Source organism: Dryobates pubescens, chromosome 13 (assembly GCF_014839835.1).
Source record: "Dryobates pubescens isolate bDryPub1 chromosome 13, bDryPub1.pri, whole genome shotgun sequence".
NCBI classification, from domain to species: Eukaryota; Metazoa; Chordata; class Aves; order Piciformes; family Picidae; genus Dryobates; species Dryobates pubescens.
The window spans coordinates 5,945,558-5,968,577 of NC_071624.1; the positions used below are offsets into that span (position 1 = coordinate 5,945,558).

The following is a 23,020-nucleotide window of genomic DNA, read 5'->3' on the forward strand; positions in this document are numbered from 1 at the left end:
AGTACCACAAAGATACCGAGTGTGGCAACTGCAGCAGAACACAACCTACTTGTTCTGGTATTTCTAACTGCATCTCATCCCCCGTGGGGCACTCAAGTCCATCCCTCCACCCACTCGCCCCTGCTGTATTTCTAATAAGAGTGGAGAAGCAAGTCTTGCATGAACAGCTTTAGGACAAGGAAAAAGAGAGGCTCAAAATCCACTCTCAAAGGAGAGACTTCCCACAGCTGGTTTGGAGTAAAGCCTCTGTAAAAGTCAGGGTGTTTCAGCTGCAGTTCTCAGTCTACAGCAAGTTATTTGATAGAGGAACACTGCAGCAAAACGCTAATTTCCTTTTGAAGGCAGGCAAAACACTTGAGAAAGCTAAACAGATACTAGAGATCCCAGTATAAGCACACCACACATCCTTGGGAGACAAACTGGCATAGGTCTTCAAGACTGTAACATGACATTTCTATACACTACACCCCATCAAAGCATAAATAAGAAGCAAGAAAGCATCATCTGTAGAAATCCAGTTGAATGTCACATCTTACCTGCTCTTACAGAATCTGTACGGTTTCCATAGGACAAGACTTAGGTTACCACCAGCCTAAGGTTATGGAATTGCATGACCTTTTTAGTTTAGATAATATGACAGCTCATGAATAAAGGTCACTACAGGAGCCCTTCCAAAGAATCCTATGAGAATAGCATGGAAGAAAGGAAGAAGTTTTTAACTTTAAGGACTTTAAGTCCTTAGAATCCTTTCCTACCTTGCTCCCCAGAATACCTCACCCTGTGGTGGCGATGCTTAGGATTTCATCCGAAAGCCCTTTGCCAATGATGCAGTGAGCCCACAAAGGGCAACTTTATAGTGGCAAGAGAAGCTTTTGCAGAGTCTTCAGGGAGCTAAGCAGATTGGCAGTATCTCTGTTCTATTACCATGACAACATCAAACAAATACTTGACCACTTGTGTATGTCCTGTTACTGAAGCACAGGAAATACAAAGTGATGCCAGTTTGATGCCCACCTTTTCACTTCTTACCTTCTGCATTTTAATTTGTCCTATGCCAGTCTTGTATTTCAGCATACACATGGACACACACACACTCCTCGTGGGCTTGTAAAACTTGTAGGGGTATTTTGATGTTTTCTTTCTTCTAGCCAAGGAAATTAGCAAACAATTATAACTTTCCTATTACCATTGTACTAGAATTGTATCTTACAACAAAAGGCTTTATTCTAAAGAATAAAATCAAGCTAACATGAAGATGAGACTGCCATCCAGGCAAATGTGAAATAAGTTGGGTTTGGGTGTGTTAAACACAAGAATTACATGAATATATACATCCTGCTTAATTCTCCAGTTAAAAGAGCAGAAATAAGGAATTAAATACCAGTTTCCTCATCTAACTTCTGAGAAGAACTCAGTTCTGAAAAAAAAGTCAAGATAACAGCCCTGAACTAGATGAGGGGGGGGAAAAAAGGGAGAATTCTTAAAATAGAATTACTTCATGAAAATTAAGCTTCCTGCTAAGGAGACTAAAAATTAACTGATTCAGCAACCTTTCTAAAACTTAAGGTTAAATGCACAAATGCATCCTTAGGAGCTGAAACCCTAGTTGAATCATCCTTTGCTCCGCAGCACAAGAGGCTGCTTTCCACAATGCTGTTTCTTCTCAGAACCAAGGTAAAACCCTGAAAGAAGCCTTGGGAAAGTTTATAGGATAACAAGGTTCAGTAGCATAAAGGCATACAAACCACTTGCATACAAAAACCTCCAAGTCCTTTATTCATGTTTTCAGAATGTATGTGGTACATACAATTAACGTTACACCAGCTACAGGAAGTCCTCTGTTGCAAGAGGTACTTCAAAACAAGTATCTGGAGCACCAACACAGACACACACACACAGACACTACAAAGTCACTTTGAAATGATTTCCCCCCCTATTTTTTTAAAACTTTTTAATTTTTTTAAATTTTTTTTTTTAAACTTTTAATTTCCTCTCTTTAACTTGACAGCCAGGACTTCTGAGCCATCAGAGATTCTGAACGTGGCAGATCTCCTAGTGCAGTGGCACCGGTTTAAGAAGGCTACTTCAGAAACTGGAAGGTCAGAAGAACAAGAACTGAATGGGGGAACTGAAAGCAGTGTCATTTTCAATGCTTTGAAGCATGGCTGCTGTCTGGGTCAATCAATACCTGTATGTCAGCCTCCTTGTGTCCCCAGTAGAACCTCCTGCATTACACACCTTGGGCACATTTGGCCCTAAAAGCTGCAGAACAGGAGGAGAGCTCTGTCCACCACACATTGCAGCACTAGTTCAAATTAGTAGGCACTGACACATCAGGAGGGTTAAATAGATGGGACTGGAAAGACTTTAAAAAGGGATGAGCCTGAGAGAAACCTTTGTTCATTATGACAGATCAGTGACAATCCCTTCAGGTCATCAGGCTTCACGTGTCCATCTGTTGCCATCTGTTCTCTAAACTCATCCTTTTTATTCAGATGCTCCGCTTAAAAGTAAACCGAAACTATGTTCTCCATTTCCAGAGTCGTCGTTCTGGCTTTAGACCTTCTCCTTTCGCTTTAGTTTGGACACTTTCTTGACAGTTCCGTTCTTGTTTAGAAGCTTCAAAACACGATCCTTGTGATCCAAGACCTTTAGCATGGAGTCTCGAGCCTCATTGATTTGATCCATCACAAGTTTACACCTCTGCATATTCCCCTGAAATGAAACATTGTTGTCATTGACAGCCTAAGTAACCACTGCCTTCTCCTGATGCCACTGGGAATACAGGAAGCCTACCTGTTGATTTTTGTAAGCCAGCTTTAGCTATCCCTGACTGCAGTGAAGTGTGTTGTAATTAAGGGTAAGCAGCTTTGCTGGCTTGAGAGGCCACAAGAACCTACCTGGATCAGTTCATTGATTCGATGCAAGTCATCATCGGTCGCTGCCTTCTTCTTTGGAATGAGTCCCTCCTGCAGGGCAGTCAGCCTCTCATACACATCATGCTCCAGGTTTGTCTAAAAGACATTAGCACTTCATGAGAAGGTTCACTGCTAGGCCAGAAAACATTTGCCCGCATTAAGAAAACTACACAGAGAAGATGACAATCTGTTCCCCTCTCAGCTGCTCATGTTAGTAATTCAGAAGATGGAGCCTGTGACATAGAGCGTGGCACTATCAATTCTTACTAACGGCCCACTTACAGGATTGCCGCTCCACTTCTGAATAAACATGGATCCTAACCAGAACTGTTTCCCCTATTTCTCACAATACTATTCCAGGAATGCAGAGGTTTTGGGGAGTTTGGTGCTAGAATGCAGAGCACCTACCTCACCCCCAACCTGAAACAGAAGCATCCAGGAATGTGGATCAGTGCTGCCTCCTCAGATCAGCCGCACCATCCCAAACAGACGCTTCTTCAGACCTGTGCATCAGCAGGAGGGAGTTGCCAATTTTGATCATCTGTACAAAATACATCAGCTCTTATGTCTGGATCAAAATCAACACTCTTAAGTTTCCAAGCCACTTAAGCCACATTCCTGAGAAAGGGGAAAGCATGTCCCACTCCCTTTGGGCATGACACACCAGCTCCTCTAAGGTATCCCAGTATCAGATGACCATGTAACTGAGTTTGTAAAAACAGCCTCCTGTCTCACACAAATCCGTGATCCCCTGCCTCATAGGAAGCCAGCAAGCCCCCTTCACCTACCAGCTGTAGTAGCTGTGCTGCACAGAGATGGACCTTCCACCCTTGAGCACGACAGGATACACCCTTCTGGTTGGCAATGTCCTGTAGCATAGCCTTCTTCTCTTCTGTCACCGGGAAACACAAAGATACATTACTCAAATTTCAGCAGGTCATCAGGCCTTTCTTCTCACACAGAATCATTAACTCTAATCCTGCTCTCCACATGTCCTAGGAAGTTAGAATGAGCAATGCTTTTTTCCAGAGGTGAAAACAGCTACCCATACATCACCTCTCCCACTGCTGCTCTTGCTTACCAACAACAGGTTGTGTTTCTAGAGCAATTATATTACATCCCGTTTTTTCCTCATTAAAAAACGTAGCACTTGGTGTTTCAAGTGGCCTGCATGACTACGTAAAAGGTCCATCCTTTGTCACCAACACGTGAACTACTCCCTCCTTGATTTACACAGTGGTGAAAACCCAATCTGCTTTAAATGTCTAAGTACTAAAAAATATAATAATATATAACTTCTTTGTTCTCTACTTTTCTCATCTTAGAATAAAATTAGTCTTCAGAAGTCTCTTTGTTAGTGGACAAGACTATTTCCTCTAAATGGAGAATGTTTTTGGTTTAACTGGCAAGTTTGTTAGGGAATAGGAAGATCAGAAAGCTAAACCGAAGCGTATCACCATAACACATCATTGTTGTCGGAATTGCTTTCTGTAACCACTGTACATAAATAGATGGCTCAATAAAACATATGAGTTCTCTCATACAAAACTGTTTGTAGTGTCCTTCCTTTTTCTCTTTCATCTTCAGAGAGCAAGAAATTTAGGCAAGATCTAGCTAATGAAAGTCATTAGCTCACTTATCAGCCCTTATTTTCCAAATTGGTATGAAAGCTTCTCTGTGAGATTGTTTATCAACACCAGCCAGCTGAAAACGCTGCTAAGCCACCCTTCACAGGCACACTGGAGTGGTTTATCCTGATGAACAAAGCTGCCAAGGCAGGAGCAGCAGACTGACCTTTCACCCGGACATCACTGTATCTCTGGAAGTGGTGGTAAGCAGCTTTCCAAGGGTTGCGGTAATGGCGGAGCAGTGTGATGGGCGGCCTGGGACGCACGGGGACGTATCTTACACCTTCCTCATCTAGAAGATGATCCAGGGAGAACTATGTGATTATCAGTAAGTAGGTGAAAGTAGGAGATCAGCATGACACAGTAATTCCAGCAGAACAGTGAGCACTATCTCATATAACATGATACTCTGTGTTGAGAAAGGTCATTCTCCATGCACATGGCTCTATATATAGTGGTAAGGAGTATAAATCTATCTATACTCTCTCTCACTGTGTATGCTATAGATAGTGCTGAGGAACAGATACTTGGATTCTGCATTACTTCTATTCAGGAAGCAGGAGAATGACAGAGCACCTTCCCTGAGAAACAAATGGAAAACATACACAGAAAAGAAGACATCAGAGATGCCATTACCTATGTACTCCTTTGGAGGAGACTTTCGCTTCTCTGCCTTCACTATCAAGCTTTTGGCAGTGGATTTCTCATCATCAGTGCTGTTTGTTTCCATCATGTCCCCTTCCTCTGTGGAGATGACGTGCTGCTGCTTACGGGGTTTCTTCCTTGGGGAGGCACCAGGTGGCAAATCACTCGGAGGCATTGAAAGGTTGTTGGCCAGCAATGCCAAAGATGGAGACACCGTACTTGTAGTCAAAGGAGGGACTGCTGAGAGGAAGAACAGAAAGGAACCCAAACCATCAGCAGTGTAAAGGTAACACACTAACACTATTGGAACATTATCTCCAACAGCAGTTCCTGTTCCAGTGCATTGTGAGTAATGTGAAGCTCCATGTGTAGCACCTAAGTTCCATGTGCAGAGAGCCAGGTATTAAGCCAGCAGTAATTGCTAGGACAAGTCTAGATGCTAGTATCTCCAGTGTCTCATATGCAAAAGCATAAAAAAAATGAGAACAGAGACAACTGTCCCTCAGTTCCTTCATTTTTAAAGCTTATGTTAGTTTAATGTTTCAAGAAGAAATCCGTGCTAACGTCTGTCTTGTGCTGCTGTAAAGGAGGAGTCTGTGTGTGCATCAGCACGGATCAGTCAACAGCAAGCAAATCCCCTTCCTCTGGCAGCACAAGTAGAGAGTCATGCAATCCAGTCAGGACTGCAGCGCTCTCCTTGCAAGAGTCCACTTGTACCTCCAAGCCAACAGCTCCTCATCAGCAGGCTGATGCAGTCTCCAGCACACCACTGAAGTCAGGCAGTAGAGTGGGAGGCATCTTGAAGGAACACTCCTTCATGTGCCATGGGAAAATAGCCTGGAGAAGAGGAGACTCAGGGGTGACCTTATTGCTGTCTACAACTACCTGAAGGGGGGCTGTAGTCAGGCAGAGGTTAGTCTCTTCTCCCAGGCAACCAGTACCAGAACAAGAGGACACAGTCTCAGGCTGTGCCAGGGGAGGTTTAGGCTGGAGGTTAGGAGGAAGTTTTACACAGAGAGAGTGATTGCCCACTGGAATGGGCTGCCCGGGGAGGTGGTGGGGTCGCCATCGCTGGGGGTGTTCAGGGCAAGGCTTGACAGGATGCTTGGTTGCATGGTTTAGTTGATTAGGTGGTGTTGGATGATAGGTTGGACACGATCTCAAAGGTCTCTTCCAACCTGGTTTATTCTATTCTATTCTAAAAGCCCAATCAGCCCTGATTAAGGCCACAGCACAAAATACCCAGGATGGGATCTCTTCAGTTTGGCATACCCATGATTAGCAGCAAGAGACAAAAAAAATCCTGAAGAGCCAAATGCTGTGCCTTTGCTCCAGAGGCATCTGTAGCAAGCAGCTCCTTCCATCACAGACAACATATGGCTTTTAAGGGGAGGGATAAAACCAGTAACTAAACCACAACTCTGATTCTCATGCATGCAGGACACATTCCTATCGTGTTGCTGCTGTATAGTGTCTGAGATCCTTAAGGGTCTGAACTTTGCTGATCATAGAACACCCATGACAAGATGGTCCTATGAAGTCCTGCTCCAGTCACTAATTCTTCACATACAAGAAAAGCCACTGGACGTGAACCTTAAGATTTGTGAATTAACTGAACTCACTCTTCATATATTTGTGGTGCTGCTGAACATGTGTGTTTTAAGCAAGGAATTCACACTGACTCTTTGGAGTTGGTTCATTTGAACATGAACAAAGCAGTCACGAACATGGGATATTAGGGAGAAGGCAAAGAACCACAGAATCACAAAATGGTGGGGGTCAGAAGGCACCTCTGGAGTCCAATCTCCTTGCTAAAGCAGGGTCACCTAGTGCAGGTTGCACATGAACACATCCAGGCAGGTTTTGAAAGTCTCCAGAGAAGACTCCACCACCTCTCAGAGCAGCCTGGTCCAGTGCTCTGGCACCCTCAAAAGACAGAATTTTTATCTTGTGATTTAGGTGGAACTTCCTGTGTTCTAGTCTGTACCCACTGGCCACTGTCCTGTCACTTTGCACAACTGAGAAGTGCCCAGCCCCATGCTCTTGAACTCCACCCTTTACCTATTGATCAGCATTGATAAGGCCACCCCTCAGTCTGCTCTCTCCAAGCTAAAATATCCCAAGTCTCTCAGCCTCTCCATGTGAGAGATGCTCCAGTCCCCTAACACCTTTGTGGCCCTCTGTTGGACCCTCTCCAGTAGTTCCAGTAGTCTCTCTTGAACTGGAGAGCCCAGAAGTAGACCCAATACACCAGATGTGGCCTCACAGGGCAAAGGAGAGGGGGAAGAGAAGAACTTAATGAGGCATTAAGGCATACGGGAACGCTTTGACTGATGCTCTGTTCCACCATGAAAGAGGTGCAAGACGAAAGAGGTGAAATCCTCTTAATTTCTCTACTGTGTCTCAACCAAAAAGCAGCAGCCTGACGATTAAGGACCACTTACCAGATACTGGTCGCATTATGTCCATAGGCTCCACTTCCTCTTTGATTTTTATCTCTGGTACTGCAGGACCCAGCACTGCTGACAGAGCACCACTCATGGTTGATGGAGGAGCAGGTGCTGCCACAATTGTGGTAGAAGTTGGTGGAGCAGCTGGGACAGCTCCTGGAATGGTGGACAGTGCTGCTGCAGGCTGCGAGGTGGGACTGGCTGCTGCAATGATTGTTGGAATGGCAGAGGGGGGCTGCTGCTGGGAGGTAGGGGGGACTGCAATGGTAGGCTGCTCGCTGCCTTGGCTGGGCACTGCTTCCATAGACACAGTGACTGGAGTGGCCATAGACACATGAATTTCAGGTTTTGGCTTGGCACTGTAACATAAAAAAAGCAAAATAAGCTGAAGTTAACTCCACCTCAGTCATGGCTACCTAGTACAATGTGGATTCAGACTGTCCAGTTTTTCCTGCACCCACAAGTAACACCTGTCTCAGTAGCACATCATCTCAGTTACATTTCCTCCTCCACTCCCTTTCTAATCCTTTGTATTTATTATAGGTGCTATTTTCTTCCCATAACAAATTCCAGATAACTTCAAAATACTTGTGAAAGGATCAAGGTAATTTCACAATGCAGACAAGAGGAACTTTTACCCAAAGCTGTGCTGCCCCCATCCTCTGTTTGCAGGAGCTCCCACTGTGGCTAAGTTATAAAATAAATTGTAAAGCCATTGAAATCCACTGAAGCAGGGCAGAAGCTCCATCTACCCTTCTTCAGCATTGACTTCCATGCACCACAGAAAACAACAACATTTGAGGCTCATCCTTTACAAGAGCAGAGGATTTTGTGGTTTTGAGCTTTTAGAGAAACAAACATCTTTTGAAAGACCTCAGCTTCACAACAGCAGAACTAGCCAAGTGCTCAATGTTGTCACACCGACAAGTTCAAAATGGATTAAGTTTCCCAAAAGAAAGGGAAACACTCCAATAGCCAAAGAACATGAAAATCAAACAGATACAACGAAGCTATTGCAGTGCAGTTGGCCGTTTCCTGAAGTCTTACCCAGCAGGCCTCGGTGATCCAGATGTGCTTCGCATGGTGCTCTCGACGCGTGTGCTTGTTACTTCAGTTGGCTGAGGTGGAATTAAGCTTTTCCGAACTGCCAGCCTGTAAGAGACAGATCTCATATTCCCACCTCCCTGATGCAGAGTGAAACACCACCGAGGGCAAGGGAATCAGCCCTCTCTTGCCCAAACCAGGACAGGAGTTACAGCTGCATCACTGCACTGTCTTCAGCACAACTGATTTGCTACAGAGCCTCGGTTTACTTTTCAAATCAGATGTTAGATTTTCCCTGCAGATAGAAGATTAGTTGCTCTGGCCTAGTCTCACCCCCTTTGAGGGTTTCTCCATGAATGTCAGCTTTACTTTTATCCTGCCAGTCAGAGCATCTAACTGAGACTGCCTGGCTCCAACAGTAGACAAAGGGAGGTCTGGCCATGCCACTGTCCTCTGCTGCTATTTCAAGACTGAGCAAATCATCTGGAACTACACAGTGCTCAGACAGGGATCTGCTTCGTTTAGTTGGACTACACTGTGTCAAAGCCCGACTCCAAAACCTCAGGCCCTGAAAGTGGACACAGGGCTGAATACAGGAATGTAGTTTTTAGAGACTAGTCAGTCTCCTATGGGGCTGCAAGTCAGACTGATGTCCAGAATAATCAATCTCTCAAAGAGAAGCATTCTTTAGTGATCTACCTCTGCTTCTTTCATTTCTGTTTCAGTTTTACAGGCTGCAGCTCCTCTGCCTTAGAAAAGGTTTCCACCCAAATAAGAAAACAGGCAATTTTAATCTCGTAGGACACATCCGTTCCAAATAGTTTCCGTTGTTACTGGGAGGAAATTCATTGTTAATTCTAAAGCTGTCTCTCGCCTCTTTATTCAGGCATTTAAAATTAGACAGACATAAAATATTTTAAGAGTTTAAGTTACTCCCTCCCTTTTTCCTAATCAGATTTCACAGCAGGGTACTAATCCTATCCTTTCTACTCATCCACATATTCTTCCAAGAAAAGCACTGAAGACAAAGCATAGAATTCTTATTTTAGTAGATGAACTCTTTGTTTTTATTCAATTAAGCAAGGAAGCCTCAAATCCACTTTCCCTTGAAAGGTCACTTTCAAAAGCTAGGACACAAACTGTCCCTCTTATTGTAGTACTGACAGCAAGAGAAAACTATATCCTACCCTGGGGGAGGAAAAGCAGTACATTTCACAGATCAGCAGGTTACTCATAACCACTGCTGACTCAATAACCTGCTAGAACTTTTCTTATCTCCACTGAAATGATTCCTATTAGTCAGGCTAGACCACACAGAAGGGTCATTCTCATGTCATCTTCAGTTCTACTCACCCATCTGTGGTTGGCTTCTTCCGGAGGATGCTTGGGCGCGGGGAAGAGCCCTGGGCTGGTGCACTGGCACTGGCACTCTGGCTATGGGTTTGCACAACCGTGGTTGCTGCAGAAGCCGTGTTGAATGTGTTGCTAATAGGATTGGCAACAATGGTGGCTCCATCTGCCAAGACTACTGCTGGGAGAGACGGACATTGATGCAGCAGAGAGAAGAACAGATAGAGGGGAAAAAGCAGCAGTTACTTGAGGAAACTCAATGACAAAACAGGTATTTGCAGAGCACTTGGTCTCCACATTCCCTGGACTCCCTCAGTCTTTGCAGTGGTTTCAGGCTATTTTGTAAGCAATATACCTTTGCTACAAGCAATCTGATCACTGACGCTTCTGCGGGGAAGATGGAAAACTACCTCCCTCCTAACAACTGCTGCTAGGGAAATAATCTTTTCCAGAAGAAATGGAAAACACAGATATCACTGGAGAGATCACCAACACAAACAGGTCAAAAGAGCAACACTCCTGGCTGAGTCTGCGTGGCAATACATGCCACATGTAAGCAAGCACCATAAGCTATGTTTATGTTCTGACCTTCTGCCAAGGCTTGTTTGGCCCACAAACTGACCAGAGCATTCAAGCAGTCAGGAAGCTACCATGCAATATGTCTGCCAGCCTTGCAACAACGCATTCTCTTGGCTGCCATCTCCCATTTCTCAAGTCCATTGTTGGGATTCCCTCAGACCAAAGATTTTTAATGAAAGGTGATTTCTATCACGGTCAGATCAGGTTACCAGCTGTGGAAGCTACCTGGCTGTATTTTCATTGCTACTGTGCTCTAATGTGTAGCTGGAACAGTTTGGAGAACATGATTTACTTGTAAATGGCTCTTCCCACAAGGCCTCACTGAAGAGGATTGTTTAAATGCAGGCATTACCATTTTTCTTCCACTGAAGTAACCTATTCCATGCTACCCACCCACTCCACCCAGTACACTTAACCAAAATAAATAAAATTAAGGGATAGGTAGAAAATATTTGCTGGGAGAATGTGTATGAATGTATCTGGAGTCTACAACAAGATCATGAACCAAAGAAAGAAAGAAAGAAAAAACAAAACTCCAGATAAGTGAGAAAGAAGTTCCATTGCTCATTGTTCCATGGCTGGGTCCAAAGGAGGGACTTTACCAGTTGCTCCTACCTGAAGTCTTGGTGTCAGCCTGTGGCTGCTGAGCGCTGATTGGTGCAGGCTGCAGTCCCTGTGTGCCAATTGGTGCAGCAGGGTGGAGTCCTTGTGTCCCAATTGGTGCTGGCTGAATACCCTGGGCACTGATTGGTGCTGGCTGGATTCCCTGCGTGCTGATTGGTGCTGGCTGAATGCCTTGGATGTGACGGGCATGGGATGCATCAACAGTCATCAACTGCATGGGATTGAGGTGGACAGTGGAGGCCACTCCAACGCCAGTCTGAGCTGTGATGGCTGAGTTGGGTGCCTGGGCTGAAACTGGGAGCAGAACACAGACACCTTGTCAGACCTACCTCATAGGTTACCTTGGTTCCCCTAGCACCTCTCACTCAAATACTTCCTTTCAAGGTCTATTTTGCTTTGAAAAATTCATTTGCCAGCCCACTCACTGCTGCAGTAAATTTGAGAGTGGAGAGGCCATACTGTCTGCCAGAAGAATTAAACATTACTGTTTATTTCCGTTCCGTTTCCTTTTTCAAACTGCAACAGATCAAATTTACTTCTACTACTAAGTAGATTCAGATTCCGTATCTGCATCCAGCTTCCAGTCTCAGACAGCTCTGCACCGTTTCTGCTCACTATCCACCACTCACAATGTTTCTAAGTACCAACACTTGGCATTTTCCATGCTTGCTTAAAAACAACCCCAAAACATCATGAAAAAATCAGAAGTTTAAGCTGTTTACATAGAATACATACATAGAATAAACCATGTTGGAAGAGACCTTCAAGATCATCGCGTCCAATCCATCAACCAATCCAACACCACCCAAACAACTAACCCACGGCACCAAGCACCCCATCAAGTCTCCTCCTGAAAACCTCCAGTGATGGCAATTCCACCACCTCCCCAGGCAGCCCATTCCAATGGGCAATCACTCTCTCTGTATAGAACTTTTTCCTAACATCTAGCCTGAACCTCCCCTGGCGCAGCCTGAGACTGTGTCCTCTTGTCCTGGTACTGGCCGCCTGGGAGAAGAGACCAACATCCGTCTGTCTACAACCTCTCTTCAGGTAGTTGTAGAGAGTAATAAGGTCACCCCTGAGTCTCCTCTTCTCCAGGCTAAGCAACCCCAGCTCCCTCAGCCTCTCCTCGTAGGGCTTATGTTCCAAACCCCTCACCAACTTTGTTGCTCTTCTCTGGACTCGTTCCAGCAAGTCAACCTCCTTCCTAAACTGAGGGGCCCAGAACTGGACACAGTACTCGAGGTGCAGCCTAACCAGTGCAGTGTACAGGGGCAGAATGACCTCCCTGCTCCTGCTGGCCACACTGTTCCTGATGCAGGCCAGGATGCCATTGGCCCTCTTAGCTGCCTGGGCACACTGCAGGCTCATGTTCAGTCTACCATCAACCAGCACCCCCAGGTCCCTCTCAGCCTGAGTGCTCTCCAGTTTATTTACTCTTTCCACAGAGCTTATCATTACATTAAGTAAAAAACTCCAAACCTTTGACTATACAAAACCAAGCAGAAAATGCATTAGTATCTTAAAACAGGACTATCTTCCTTATCCCCTTTCCCCACCCACATCATCAAAAAAGGTTTTCCTTAGAGTACAATCTTATCTGGTGCAGAACAGGACTTGCAATTACAGGCTGGATTCCACGGCTCAAACAAACAAAATATTTACGTGGCAGGAAATTGTTGCCAATGAAGCACCTGTTCTAAGAAGTTCATTTAGTTATTTGACTTTACAGCTCTAAGCAACTATTATTCCATCTTTCTAGATCCACTGTACAGTGTACTACACTTCTCCCAGCATACTAAACAATGATGTTAGACTCCCTGCAGATCTTGGAGCTCCTGATGTCCTTTACACAACAGTACCACCACTTCTGCAGCCACACACAGAAAGCAAGTGCAAACTTGCCAACAATGGACTTGCTTGCTAACAATAGAGAGGTCTCTCACCGCAGAACAAGCTGGTTTTGTCATTGTCACAGGATTTCTATCAAGCTCTTGTGCTGACAAGACACTCTAAAATCAGCTGTCAGAAAACCTGGAATCTGTGACCAGGTTCCTGAAAATGGCTTCAGTATGAAGTATGGCACATTAATTCTCTTAGTGGAACATCTTATGGGAAACAGTCTGAATGCAGACCTTTCGATCTAACAAAGTCTTTTCAGAAGACTATACAAAACACAACCAGCACTTGGAAAGCCAAAGCTAGCATTCTTGACACAAAAAAAGCAGCATTAACTCTCCTTATCTCAGTGATCTTTTTAAACACCACCTCTGCGCTTTTACCACAGCTCTCACGTGGCTGTGCTCAGCAGAGGTGCGCGTCCCTTCTGATGCCCTGAATCCTCTGCTTTATGTTGGCGCCAGTTACTGACGCAATTAGCACATTCACTGATGCTTCATGTCAGTTTAACAAGCAGTATGTCTGTCAATGAGGTCCTGCTGAAGAATCTGTATCTGCTTTTAAAGAAAATTATCATTAGCCTAACATCACCCTGGCATGCTGCTGAAACTGGAATTCCAGTCACGTTCCATCAGAGGGTCTGTAACCACAGCTGCCAACACCGAGTGGCACCACTCAACTGCACGTTGTCCTTGAAAACCTTCACGCAGAGTGCAGGAAGGTAAAAAAAGCTCATCCATTGCTGTTGCGAGACATTTAATCATCCTAAAGCCCACCTCAAATCTTAACATGACTTACAGTCAAGACTTGCAACTTTTCAGTGGAATTTCAGTGACAGAAAGAAGCAGCCCCAGTAACTCAGCACCCTGTGTGTACTTTCCCATTCAGCAAACGGCCTTTGCCACTTCCAAGTCCTTCCATATTCCCTCTATACTACTCCCAGGTAGCATGCTGCCAGCAGACACAAGTATTCCATGAAAATCCAAACCATGCATGTTTCTACCATTTGGCCTGTGGACACGATCCCATTACAGAGAACAGTCCTCAAGCACTCAGTAATGTAAAAATGCTCCAAATTGTGTCACAAAATGACCTATGTTTGGGTTGAGTACTATGGCTCACATCACACACCTTTTACAGTCTACAAATTACTGCAACAGTTCAGACATGTTAACTGCTCCATCCTCCCAAATAAAACACTAATGCCAAAGTGTGGAATGCAGCTTATTTTTAACATTTTTGGTTCCGGTTTCTCTCCCAAACTGTACACTCATGGGCAAAAGGGGCTTATCAAAACATCAGGGAATGAAGATGTGCAAGGTCACTGGTTTGAAGGAGTTGAATTGTTCTGATGTGTAAAATCAAAACCTTCTGCTCAGAGAGATGCAAACCCTTGAATATCAAATGTGGAACTTCTAAGAAAAAAACCCACCTATTATTAGTTGTATTTAGTAGGCCTCTGACACAGTACAATACTCCTTGTGCATGAGTTCCCCTGAGCCAACATGCCACCAAAGGGTTCTTGTGACCAATTGCCAGAATCAAGCACAATAGCCTCTTAGCTTCTCCTATCACTGAGGTATGTATGTAAGCTGACAACTGAACAAAGCGTCAAAGATAGGTTGCCCCCAAACTGTTCTTACCTGGATACTGGCGAATGGTGGACACAGAGCTGGTGATGGGAGTATAGGTGTGTGCAGTCAAAGGATAGGCAGAGGGTGGGTATGTTGGTAAGAAATACTGGAACTGGACAGGCACTGACTGCCTACAGGTGTCAAAGAGAGCAAGTATTACACACAACTATTCAACAGTTCACCATAAATCCCTGCCTTCAGGCCACTCCTGAGTTTCACAATCTTACCTGTCATAAGCTATCAAGTGTCTCAACTATTGTGATGAATTCAAAACTACCAAATCCCCAACTCCCTCCTCCAGCTTCTCAAACCACAGGATTTCCAGCCTGTCACTCAAAACCCACTCACATTCTCATTGACAGAGCTGCTATTTCCTCACCTGTTGTCATTTCTGGTTTCCATTGCTACTGGGTTGGGAGATGCCCGGTGACTAGAGAGGGGTATGAGACTACTCCTCTCTGCTGTGTAGTCAGACTGGATCCGGGGAGAAGTATGTGTGATTTGCTGAGGAACCACTTTAGCTGCATAAAGACAAACATGTCATCAATGGACAGTCAAAGTTGGTAATCACTGCAATGGCACCAATTCCACTCCCTTCCCCCTTAGCCCAAACAAAACCACCCCAACCCCAGATTTCCTACCCAGTGATGATAGGTTTCCAGAAAAGTCAGAAAGAACAAGGTAAGCAAAGCATTTTTCATCAATTACTACCATAAGTGGTGGATATTACAAATGTGTATAGAAATTATACTTGCTATCAGAGTAAGTTACTCCAGTGTTCAAAATAATATTTAGGTTGGTTTTTTTTTTTCAGGATCAACCAAATCCTTTCTGCTGTCAAGACCTTATTTACCCCAGTTTACAAAACAGAACTTGACAGAGATCAATGGAAGAACAAAGCAGACAAGTATGCATAGAAGCTAAGAAAACATCTACAAAAGTTTTACAGAAAACACGAGTGTATGGAGATAGAACTTCATTCCTTGGAAATTTATAGTAGTGAATGAGAATACAAGACTTTGAAAAAACAAGGAGGAGGTCAGCAGGAAAGCAGAGATAAAGAGAAATGTGCGCAGTTCTGTAGGAAACATCTCAAGCAGATTGCCCAATCAGGCAAATAAAGTTCCCTACTGTTAGACTCCAGTGCTTTACCTCCAAATCAGACTGAACAAGACTGTATCTAAGGCCTCAAGAAGCACAGGAAGAAGCTTATAAAATCAACTAATGAAAGTCATTCTATCACTAAGCAGTTACAATTACTAGCTGCAGATTCTGAAATGACATAAGGCCCAGACTTGTCTAAAAAGTAAATTAATGAGCAGTTTTATTACTTACTCCTAGAACATTTATTTCTTTCTGGTATTAAAAAAAATCATGCTACAGCAGACCTGTCAACTGGTTTCTCCCAGCCTGAGCTGACTTTCTTCCCTCTCCTTAATTTGCCAATATGCACAAAATTACTAGCATAAAGAATCAAAACATCAGTTACACACTCCTCTTAAAACTGAAATTACTCACCAACTGGGATGTTTGAGGTTGTGACAGCTGTAGCATGGGAAGAATGGGAAGGCATTGTCATGGTGACAATGGTGCTTGTAGGCGCTTGGGTGTGAGACACAGAACCTAAAGGAAAAGAAAATCAAACATAAAAGATCTTTCTACACAGCCCTGTCTCACCAGTCCATCTATTTCCAAACAGAGAGGGCAAAAAATCCAACCCAGACAACCTCCATAAAGAACCCACTAAGTCTTCTTATGCACTTCCAAATGCAGTCTTCACCATAAATTGGCTCTGTCTCTAAGGGGGAAACTCAACAAAAACAAGCAACAAAACCCACTCCCTACAACAGGCATTGTGAACACTCACCAGCTGTGGTTGCTGAAGCAATGGTATTGGTTGCCAAAATAGGTGCCACCGTTGCTGCTGCCACTGGAGTCCCAGTACTGAAAATAGTTTTCTATGAAAGTAAAAGAAAACCTTCAAGTAAAGATTAGTACTTTAAAAATATGCATTTAGTATGCAATCCTGTTGCACTGACTAAAGAACAGGAATTTCTAACCTAACGCTAACTCCTTTCCCAAACCTTAGCCCTCAAGATATAAACAAAAGAGATATCTAGAAGAAGCAAGAGGATTATTTCCTTCTTGCAGTTTACCTGAGCCATGGTGTGGAGCTGTGGCTTTTGTGCTCCTATGGCTGGGTGAGAGGGCAGAGTAATCCGAGTCGCTGTGTCCCTGGGCTGTGCAGGCCGCTGGATGCTAATAGCTGCAGAAGGTGGGTGCTGCTGGATAGACAGGGTGGGTCGACTGCAAGGAAAGAAAAATTATCATGGAGATAACCATGTGGCTACTTAATATGAGGTAAAATGCAGGTACACACAGCACTGGTATCAAGTACATGGTAAAGCAGCATAAGATGTGAGAACTACACTGCTCTGTCCTCATCTATCCTACATACCCAACAAGGAGGGCAAACTTATCAATAGCTCCTATTGGTTCATAAAAGAAGCATTGTCAGGGATACTTTTCAACATTCACATATCATTTTTCACCCTGTCTTCATTAAAATGATGGGCCAACTAGCCACAAGTTCCTGCAACAGAAATTCTGCTTTCCAGGAAGTAGGACTTCCAAATGGATTCATTAAGGTCTTTCCTTCATACAGCCACAGTGTAATCTCTGAAGTTCACCTTCAGAGGAATTTTTATTTACAGAACTGGAAGCATTGGCACTGTGCAAGCATTGCTATTTTTGTAAAACACAATCCTCTAGATGTGGAATGATCAGCTCTGCACAAGACTGCTTCCCCTTCCCCCTGTGACATCAGAGCACTCTAGATTTCAAAGTGTCTTTACCTGAGGGTTGACTCCGTAGCATGTGCTGCTGTTGTAGTTATAACAGGGGACTGAGCTCTTGTGGCTGAGACAGTTGCCACCACAGCAGGAGGAATAGCGCTTGAAGTTGTCACAGGAGGACGAGACTGTACAAACGAATCAAAGAGAATGAATTCATTCAGAGAATGAATTCTGCTGTTCAGAGCATAACTAGGAACTACTTGGCTATAACTGGTTTTCCTACATGTCACCAGTTTTAGCATTCTGAGGCATTTCCAGACTTTTCAAATTGACCTGCAATCCCCTAGGCAGATCTATCTTTTTTCCAGGATCCCCTGAAGGTCTTAAGAAAAAAGCTAAAGGTCAGTTCTCTCCAGAATAAAAACAAAACCCTGATCCAAGTGTATCAGGATTGCAACTGAAAATGCAAATTTCTTTAACCCCTTAACACTGAACACTAGCACAATTACAGGGAGATGGTATCTACAATCTTCTCCCTGTATGTGTACAGATGCATAGCAAAAGGAGATTTGTAAAATTCTACATCAATATGCATACTTAGGAACATACACAACCGTATCACACCAGACCTTTCAGACCTTAAAACTTGAGTATATTTGAACTAAACCTTCTTCCCAGTTTGGAGTCAGTCAAAAACCCAATTTCTGCCACCAAGTCCACAAAGACAATAAAACCACAGGACTAATACAACAGTTTCACTACTTGCTATTGGAAACTGGTACTCAAGAAGCAGAACTGGAAGAGAGCCAAGAGTCGCCTCAAGCCAGTAAATACATAATTACAGATTATATATGGCAAGTAAGTGTCAGGAAGGATTCGGAGCTGGTCGGCTCTGCAGAGCTGCCTGGCTGCTACCTGCCTGGATTGGCTGATGAATGATGTGCTGAACTGCTGGCTGAGCTGTAGCTGCATTTGGCAACTGTGAAGCTGGTCTCAGGACTGTAGTTACTTTAGAACTGGACATCACTGCAGCAGCCGCTGCACCTGGGGAACAAACCAAGTGTGTTAAAATACTCAGCATCCAAATGGCTCCAGCATGACTGCAGAGACAGACTGACATTGGCTGGTACACATTTCAGTTTTAATATATTCCAAAGGTGTCAGCACATAAGCAAGCTGGCAAAGCTTGCAACAAACACACATAAGATTCACCGAAGTATGTGGGGAAGGGTAGATATTGTTTTAAATGACCTGGCTTTATTGATACTTCTCATTCCCCTGTTTTAACCTTACACTGTGAATCCAATCTTTTTTACTGCAAGCTATGGAAGTCAATAGAAATAATTCAGTCTGATTACTGGGGTAATGTGTAAATAAGTCACCTGATAGCTAGCATAAGCTCACTGCATCTGATGACTTTCAGAAGGAAAATACACATGCAATAGAACAAAACCCAACGAAACCCCTGAAATAATTTGATAGATCAGGCTGCAGAGCTTTTGTGGATGACCATAACCAAAATTACAACCTCAGAAGTTAACATTCAAACTAAGTAAAAAAAAAAAGCAGGAAGGAAAAAGGAAACATGTACTAAATCACATTACACAGTTTGTGGCAGGTGTCCCACAAAAATCAAGAGAACAGCATTACATGCTAATTCAGCTACAAAGAAAGCTGCAGAGACCTCCCACTTGCTCTAGTAAAAGATCAGGTCTTTTCTTCAATGACTGAGTAACTTTTAGGATGAAAGGAAATCAAAATGTAAGTGTATTTGAATTCAGATCAGTTTGAAGTTGAACTGGAAACTTAACCCATAAGCTTTTGATAGTAAATCTGCAGTCAGCAACCAGCCAGGCTGTATTGAGCCCAGGGCTTCCCTGAAGGAGCCAATCTGTTTTGTAAGCCATAGCAACCAAAACCCTGGGAGACAAGAACCTGTAGTTGTCACCAACACTGAACTCAAGGGTAAATGCAAATGCACAGCATATGATGTATTAGCACATACAAAGCACACAAGCGATCCTGTGACAGCTGGGTACTACAATATGCCTCCCAACTGCTCTGGTGCCACTGCTGAGCAACACTTGCTACCATTTTGCAAGATAGGCCAGTCTAAACCAGTACATATTTTTCCTTAAAGCATTCACTGCTTTAACAGCATAGAACTGGAACACAACTGGAATCTGGCATCTGCCAACATTTTAGACACTGTCACACCACCCTGCCCTAAATGGCTGAAGGCAACATAATTCTTCACAGGCACCTATTTAGCAGCTTCAAGAGCTAAAGTATTTGCAGTGTTAGCAGCCAGAAGAACTACAGAGAGGAAGGCTAGATGCACCTTCCCTGAGAGGCTGTGAACAGAAGGTGGGGACAGCACAGCTAGATCTTTACCTCTGGGTAGATGTGAAGCTCCAATGTGTAGTGGAGGCCCAGGAGCACTACTTCTGATGATAGACATCTGCACGTTGGTAGCCATGATGTGATGCAAGTTACTAGGATGTCCCTGCAGAGTGTAAGAAATAACACAGCTCATAGTTCATTTTGGGTTTTGTTAACAAGAATTAACAGCCACATTATTACCTAAGACCCAGAGGACAGAAAAGAGATGTTGTAGAAAGTCACCCACATACCAATCATACCGATAGGCTTTTTGACACCAGTGATATTCATTCAGTAAAATCCACAGAATGGTAGAAACTTGGCAAATGCTGAAACAAATTAACCTTATTTGCTTATAATTCCAGACTTTTGTGAGATATTAGCAAGATAAAAATCCACCAAAACTGCTTGGCCAGCCTCAAACCCACCTAAAGGCATTTTAAGTCAAAACCCTAAGACTTCAGAGATTTAGTAATGAGTGTTCTGGCAAACTAGTTTCAAATCACAAGGACTGGCTCTGCAGTCAAGTTAGAGGGAAAAAAACCCACAACACAACAACGTTCTAAAGCATTATCTACACCTCCTCCCCTCCAATGCTGTCACAAGTCACACTCCAAACAAGTCTCTCCTGATCTGCTCCCAGGAGAGCTGAAGAACACTGCAGCTATGAATCCCACCAGTTTGTTTACACAAGAAATTCTCCCAAGGACACTGAAACAGCAGGAGCTTTTAAGGCAAGACTCAGCTCCATAGTGGCTTTAATGTGGCCCCGCTACCAGAGCCTCACTGTTGCATCAGTTGGGCAATTACAGCAAATCAGCAGCTTTCTAAAGAGCTAGTGATAACTGAGTCTGAGGTTTCAAGCTCTAAGCAGAACTGATTCAACACCCAGCAGCCGCTGAATGCGGAAGCCTGCTCTAGCTCTGTTCCCTCCTGCTGCAAGAGCCCACCTCAGTTGTACCAATATTAGCACTCATCTGACCATGCAGTGAGACCGGGAAAATAAAACACAAACGCAACCCCCACAAAAAAAACCCAACCAACAAACAAACCTCACCTGTTGCCCACTGATTGTTGCCACAGGAATTGTTGGAGCCTGTGGTATGCTGCTTTCCATGGTCACAGTAACTTGCCCAGGAACCTTTGTGGGAGCCGACAGAGTGGAGGGTGGAGCAGGAGCAATGGGCCGGCTGGGCATGGTGGGCTTCAAGGGAGGCTACGAGGAATACAAAGACAGAAATGTGGGCAATCCCAAATGACAGCTGAATGTTGAATCAGAAACCATTTTGGGGGGTCAAATCCTAGAGAGACAGTGCAAGGGTAAGCAAGGTTAAGTATTTGAAGAGAAAGGATATTGGTCATTCAGAGCTATTCCATTTTCATTTGGGACAAAGAAGGGGCACCTGTTTACACTGCAAATGTGCAGTTTCTAACACAGGCTGAGCCAGGAGCAGAACCCATTCGTGCTATGGTATTCCCCTAAACAGGAAGTGTTAACAGTTATTTTGATAGTCTCATCCACTCCTGCAGAGAAAAGGGAAGATTCCAGAAACTGATAAAAACGCTCTTCTCTTAAACCAACACCCCCCTCAATGCTGTGATACTACAAAATCCTCAGTGTATTGTAAGGAAGAGCTAAACCCATGAGGCAGCATATAGCCAGTAGAAGCACACATGAAAAGCTTTAAGGAGCAAAGGCAGATAAGTTTTTGGTGTAACTCAATTTTGCTCAACACTCCATGACATGGACCGCACTTTTCCCCATATGAATCACAACCATCCTTGTTACCTTCATAAGTCCATCTGAAAAGGAAAGTGGCACAGCTGGAGTCAAATGTGCTGGAGGTGCTGTCACTGTCACTGGAGTACCAGATTGGACAGGGTGGTGCTGTGTCAACATCTGAACCTGTGGATATGGACGAACCACCACTGGTTCCTGCTTTTCTTCTCGAGGCTGTATAGATGCACCAGGGCCGATGTGTTCTCTAGGAGCAGCTTCTGAGTCACGACTAGATTCATCACTCACTAATGAAAAAAAGAAACAGGGAACTCTGAGAAGAAAGGTAAAAAAGTTGAACACATTTGCATTGGTCACCCACCAGATCAGAGATGTGATGTCAGGAACAGTTTAAATAAATAAATTTGCCTTCACGATTAAGCATATTCCAGTGAAGGAAACCCTAAGAACTCTGGCACCACTTCTGGTGGCTCCCCTCAGAACTACAACTGATGGGGCCTGTAATGGTGGGCAACCTGCAATCATCTCCAAAAAGTCCACCTAAACAACCTCCCCAACCAAAGACTGACTGATCTTTCTTTCAAATGAAAAATACATAATTACCTCAGTAATTTCCAGAAAATCCCCCATCAAACAAGTGCTATTAAGAGTGCTGTGTATGTGACTATCAAACTGAAAAATAAATATAAAACCTCCGGAAAAATGAAGCTGCTGCTGTTGCCCCAGTAGCCTCTGGTAGCCTGCTGAAAACCTGTCACCTCGGTAGGGACAGCACTAGCTCGTATCAAGGCTGCCAGCCCATTTTCAGCTACGTGAAATGTTCTCCCATTCTCATCACTTCTGCTGAGAACATGCAGATGAGCTGAGGGCGCAAGCAACCGAGCAAACATGCTTTAGAAAAGCAAAAGAAACAACGCTGCCCTGATGTCGCTTTTCAGAGTCGGCAACTAATTTCCTTTTCACCTTGTGGCAGCTTTCGGGCTGGCTGCCACACGCCGTTGGGGCCGCTTCGCTCGTCCTGCCCAGCACACACTGCCACCCCATCCCCACACACCGCCCGAGACCACTGGAGAAGCCAAGGGAAAGAAGAAAGAATGGGACACACGGTGTGGGCGGAAACACCCTGGCGCGGACGCCGGCGGAGACCGGCGCAGGGCGCGCCTCCCGCGGGGCCAGGAGCCCGCTTACCTGTGGTGGCGGGGGCGATGAGCCCGGCGGAGCCGCTGGTAGGGATGGGCGGAGCCGCTGGTCCCAGGCCGGCGGGCGGCGCGCCTGATCGGGGAAACTGCTGCGAGCTCATGTCCGCCTGCGGGCACCGCCGACCGTTACGCTGC

At 44.4% G+C, this 23,020-nt stretch overlaps 1 protein-coding gene across 6 annotated transcripts; it reads right to left on the reverse strand.

Moving 5' to 3' along the window:
* Positions 1-2,528: 2,528 nt before the first annotated feature.
* SAP130 (Sin3A associated protein 130) lies at positions 2,529-23,020 on the reverse strand. Of its 6 annotated transcripts, none has more exons than XM_054166366.1 (20): positions 22,875-23,020; positions 21,738-21,973; positions 21,006-21,164; positions 19,961-20,072; positions 18,486-18,610; positions 17,627-17,751; positions 16,928-17,078; positions 16,639-16,729; positions 16,290-16,394; positions 15,151-15,292; positions 14,781-14,902; positions 11,230-11,532; positions 10,039-10,213; positions 8,689-8,793; positions 7,636-8,000; positions 5,183-5,428; positions 4,713-4,838; positions 3,707-3,810; positions 2,901-3,014; positions 2,529-2,715 (listed from the first exon to the last, which is right to left on the reverse strand). In XM_054166366.1, the coding sequence occupies exons 1-20, from the start codon at positions 22,984-22,986 to the stop codon at positions 2,557-2,559; spliced, it is 3,177 nt and encodes a 1,058-aa protein (XP_054022341.1). In that variant the 5' UTR covers positions 22,987-23,020; the 3' UTR covers positions 2,529-2,556. The 6 variants fall into 6 exon arrangements, with proteins under 6 accessions (XP_054022341.1, XP_054022339.1, XP_054022340.1 ...); XM_054166364.1 differs by having other exon boundaries at positions 5,183-5,431; XM_054166365.1 differs by having other exon boundaries at positions 10,039-10,216.

Bases quoted from the DNA above. Each gene is read 5' to 3' on its own strand.
- SAP130 (XM_054166363.1), bottom strand. From the start codon at position 22,986: ATGAGCTCGCAGCAGTTTCCCCGATCAGGCGCGCCGCCCGCCGGCCTG. The intron at 21,974-22,874 runs GTAAGCGGGCTC...TTTTTTCATTAG, and splicing joins CATCGCCCCCGCCACCACAG to TGAGTGATGAATCTAGTCGT. The intron at 15,293-16,289 runs GTGAGTAATTTC...GTCTTTATGCAG, and splicing joins AACCTCAAACATCCCAGTTG to CTAAAGTGGTTCCTCAGCAA.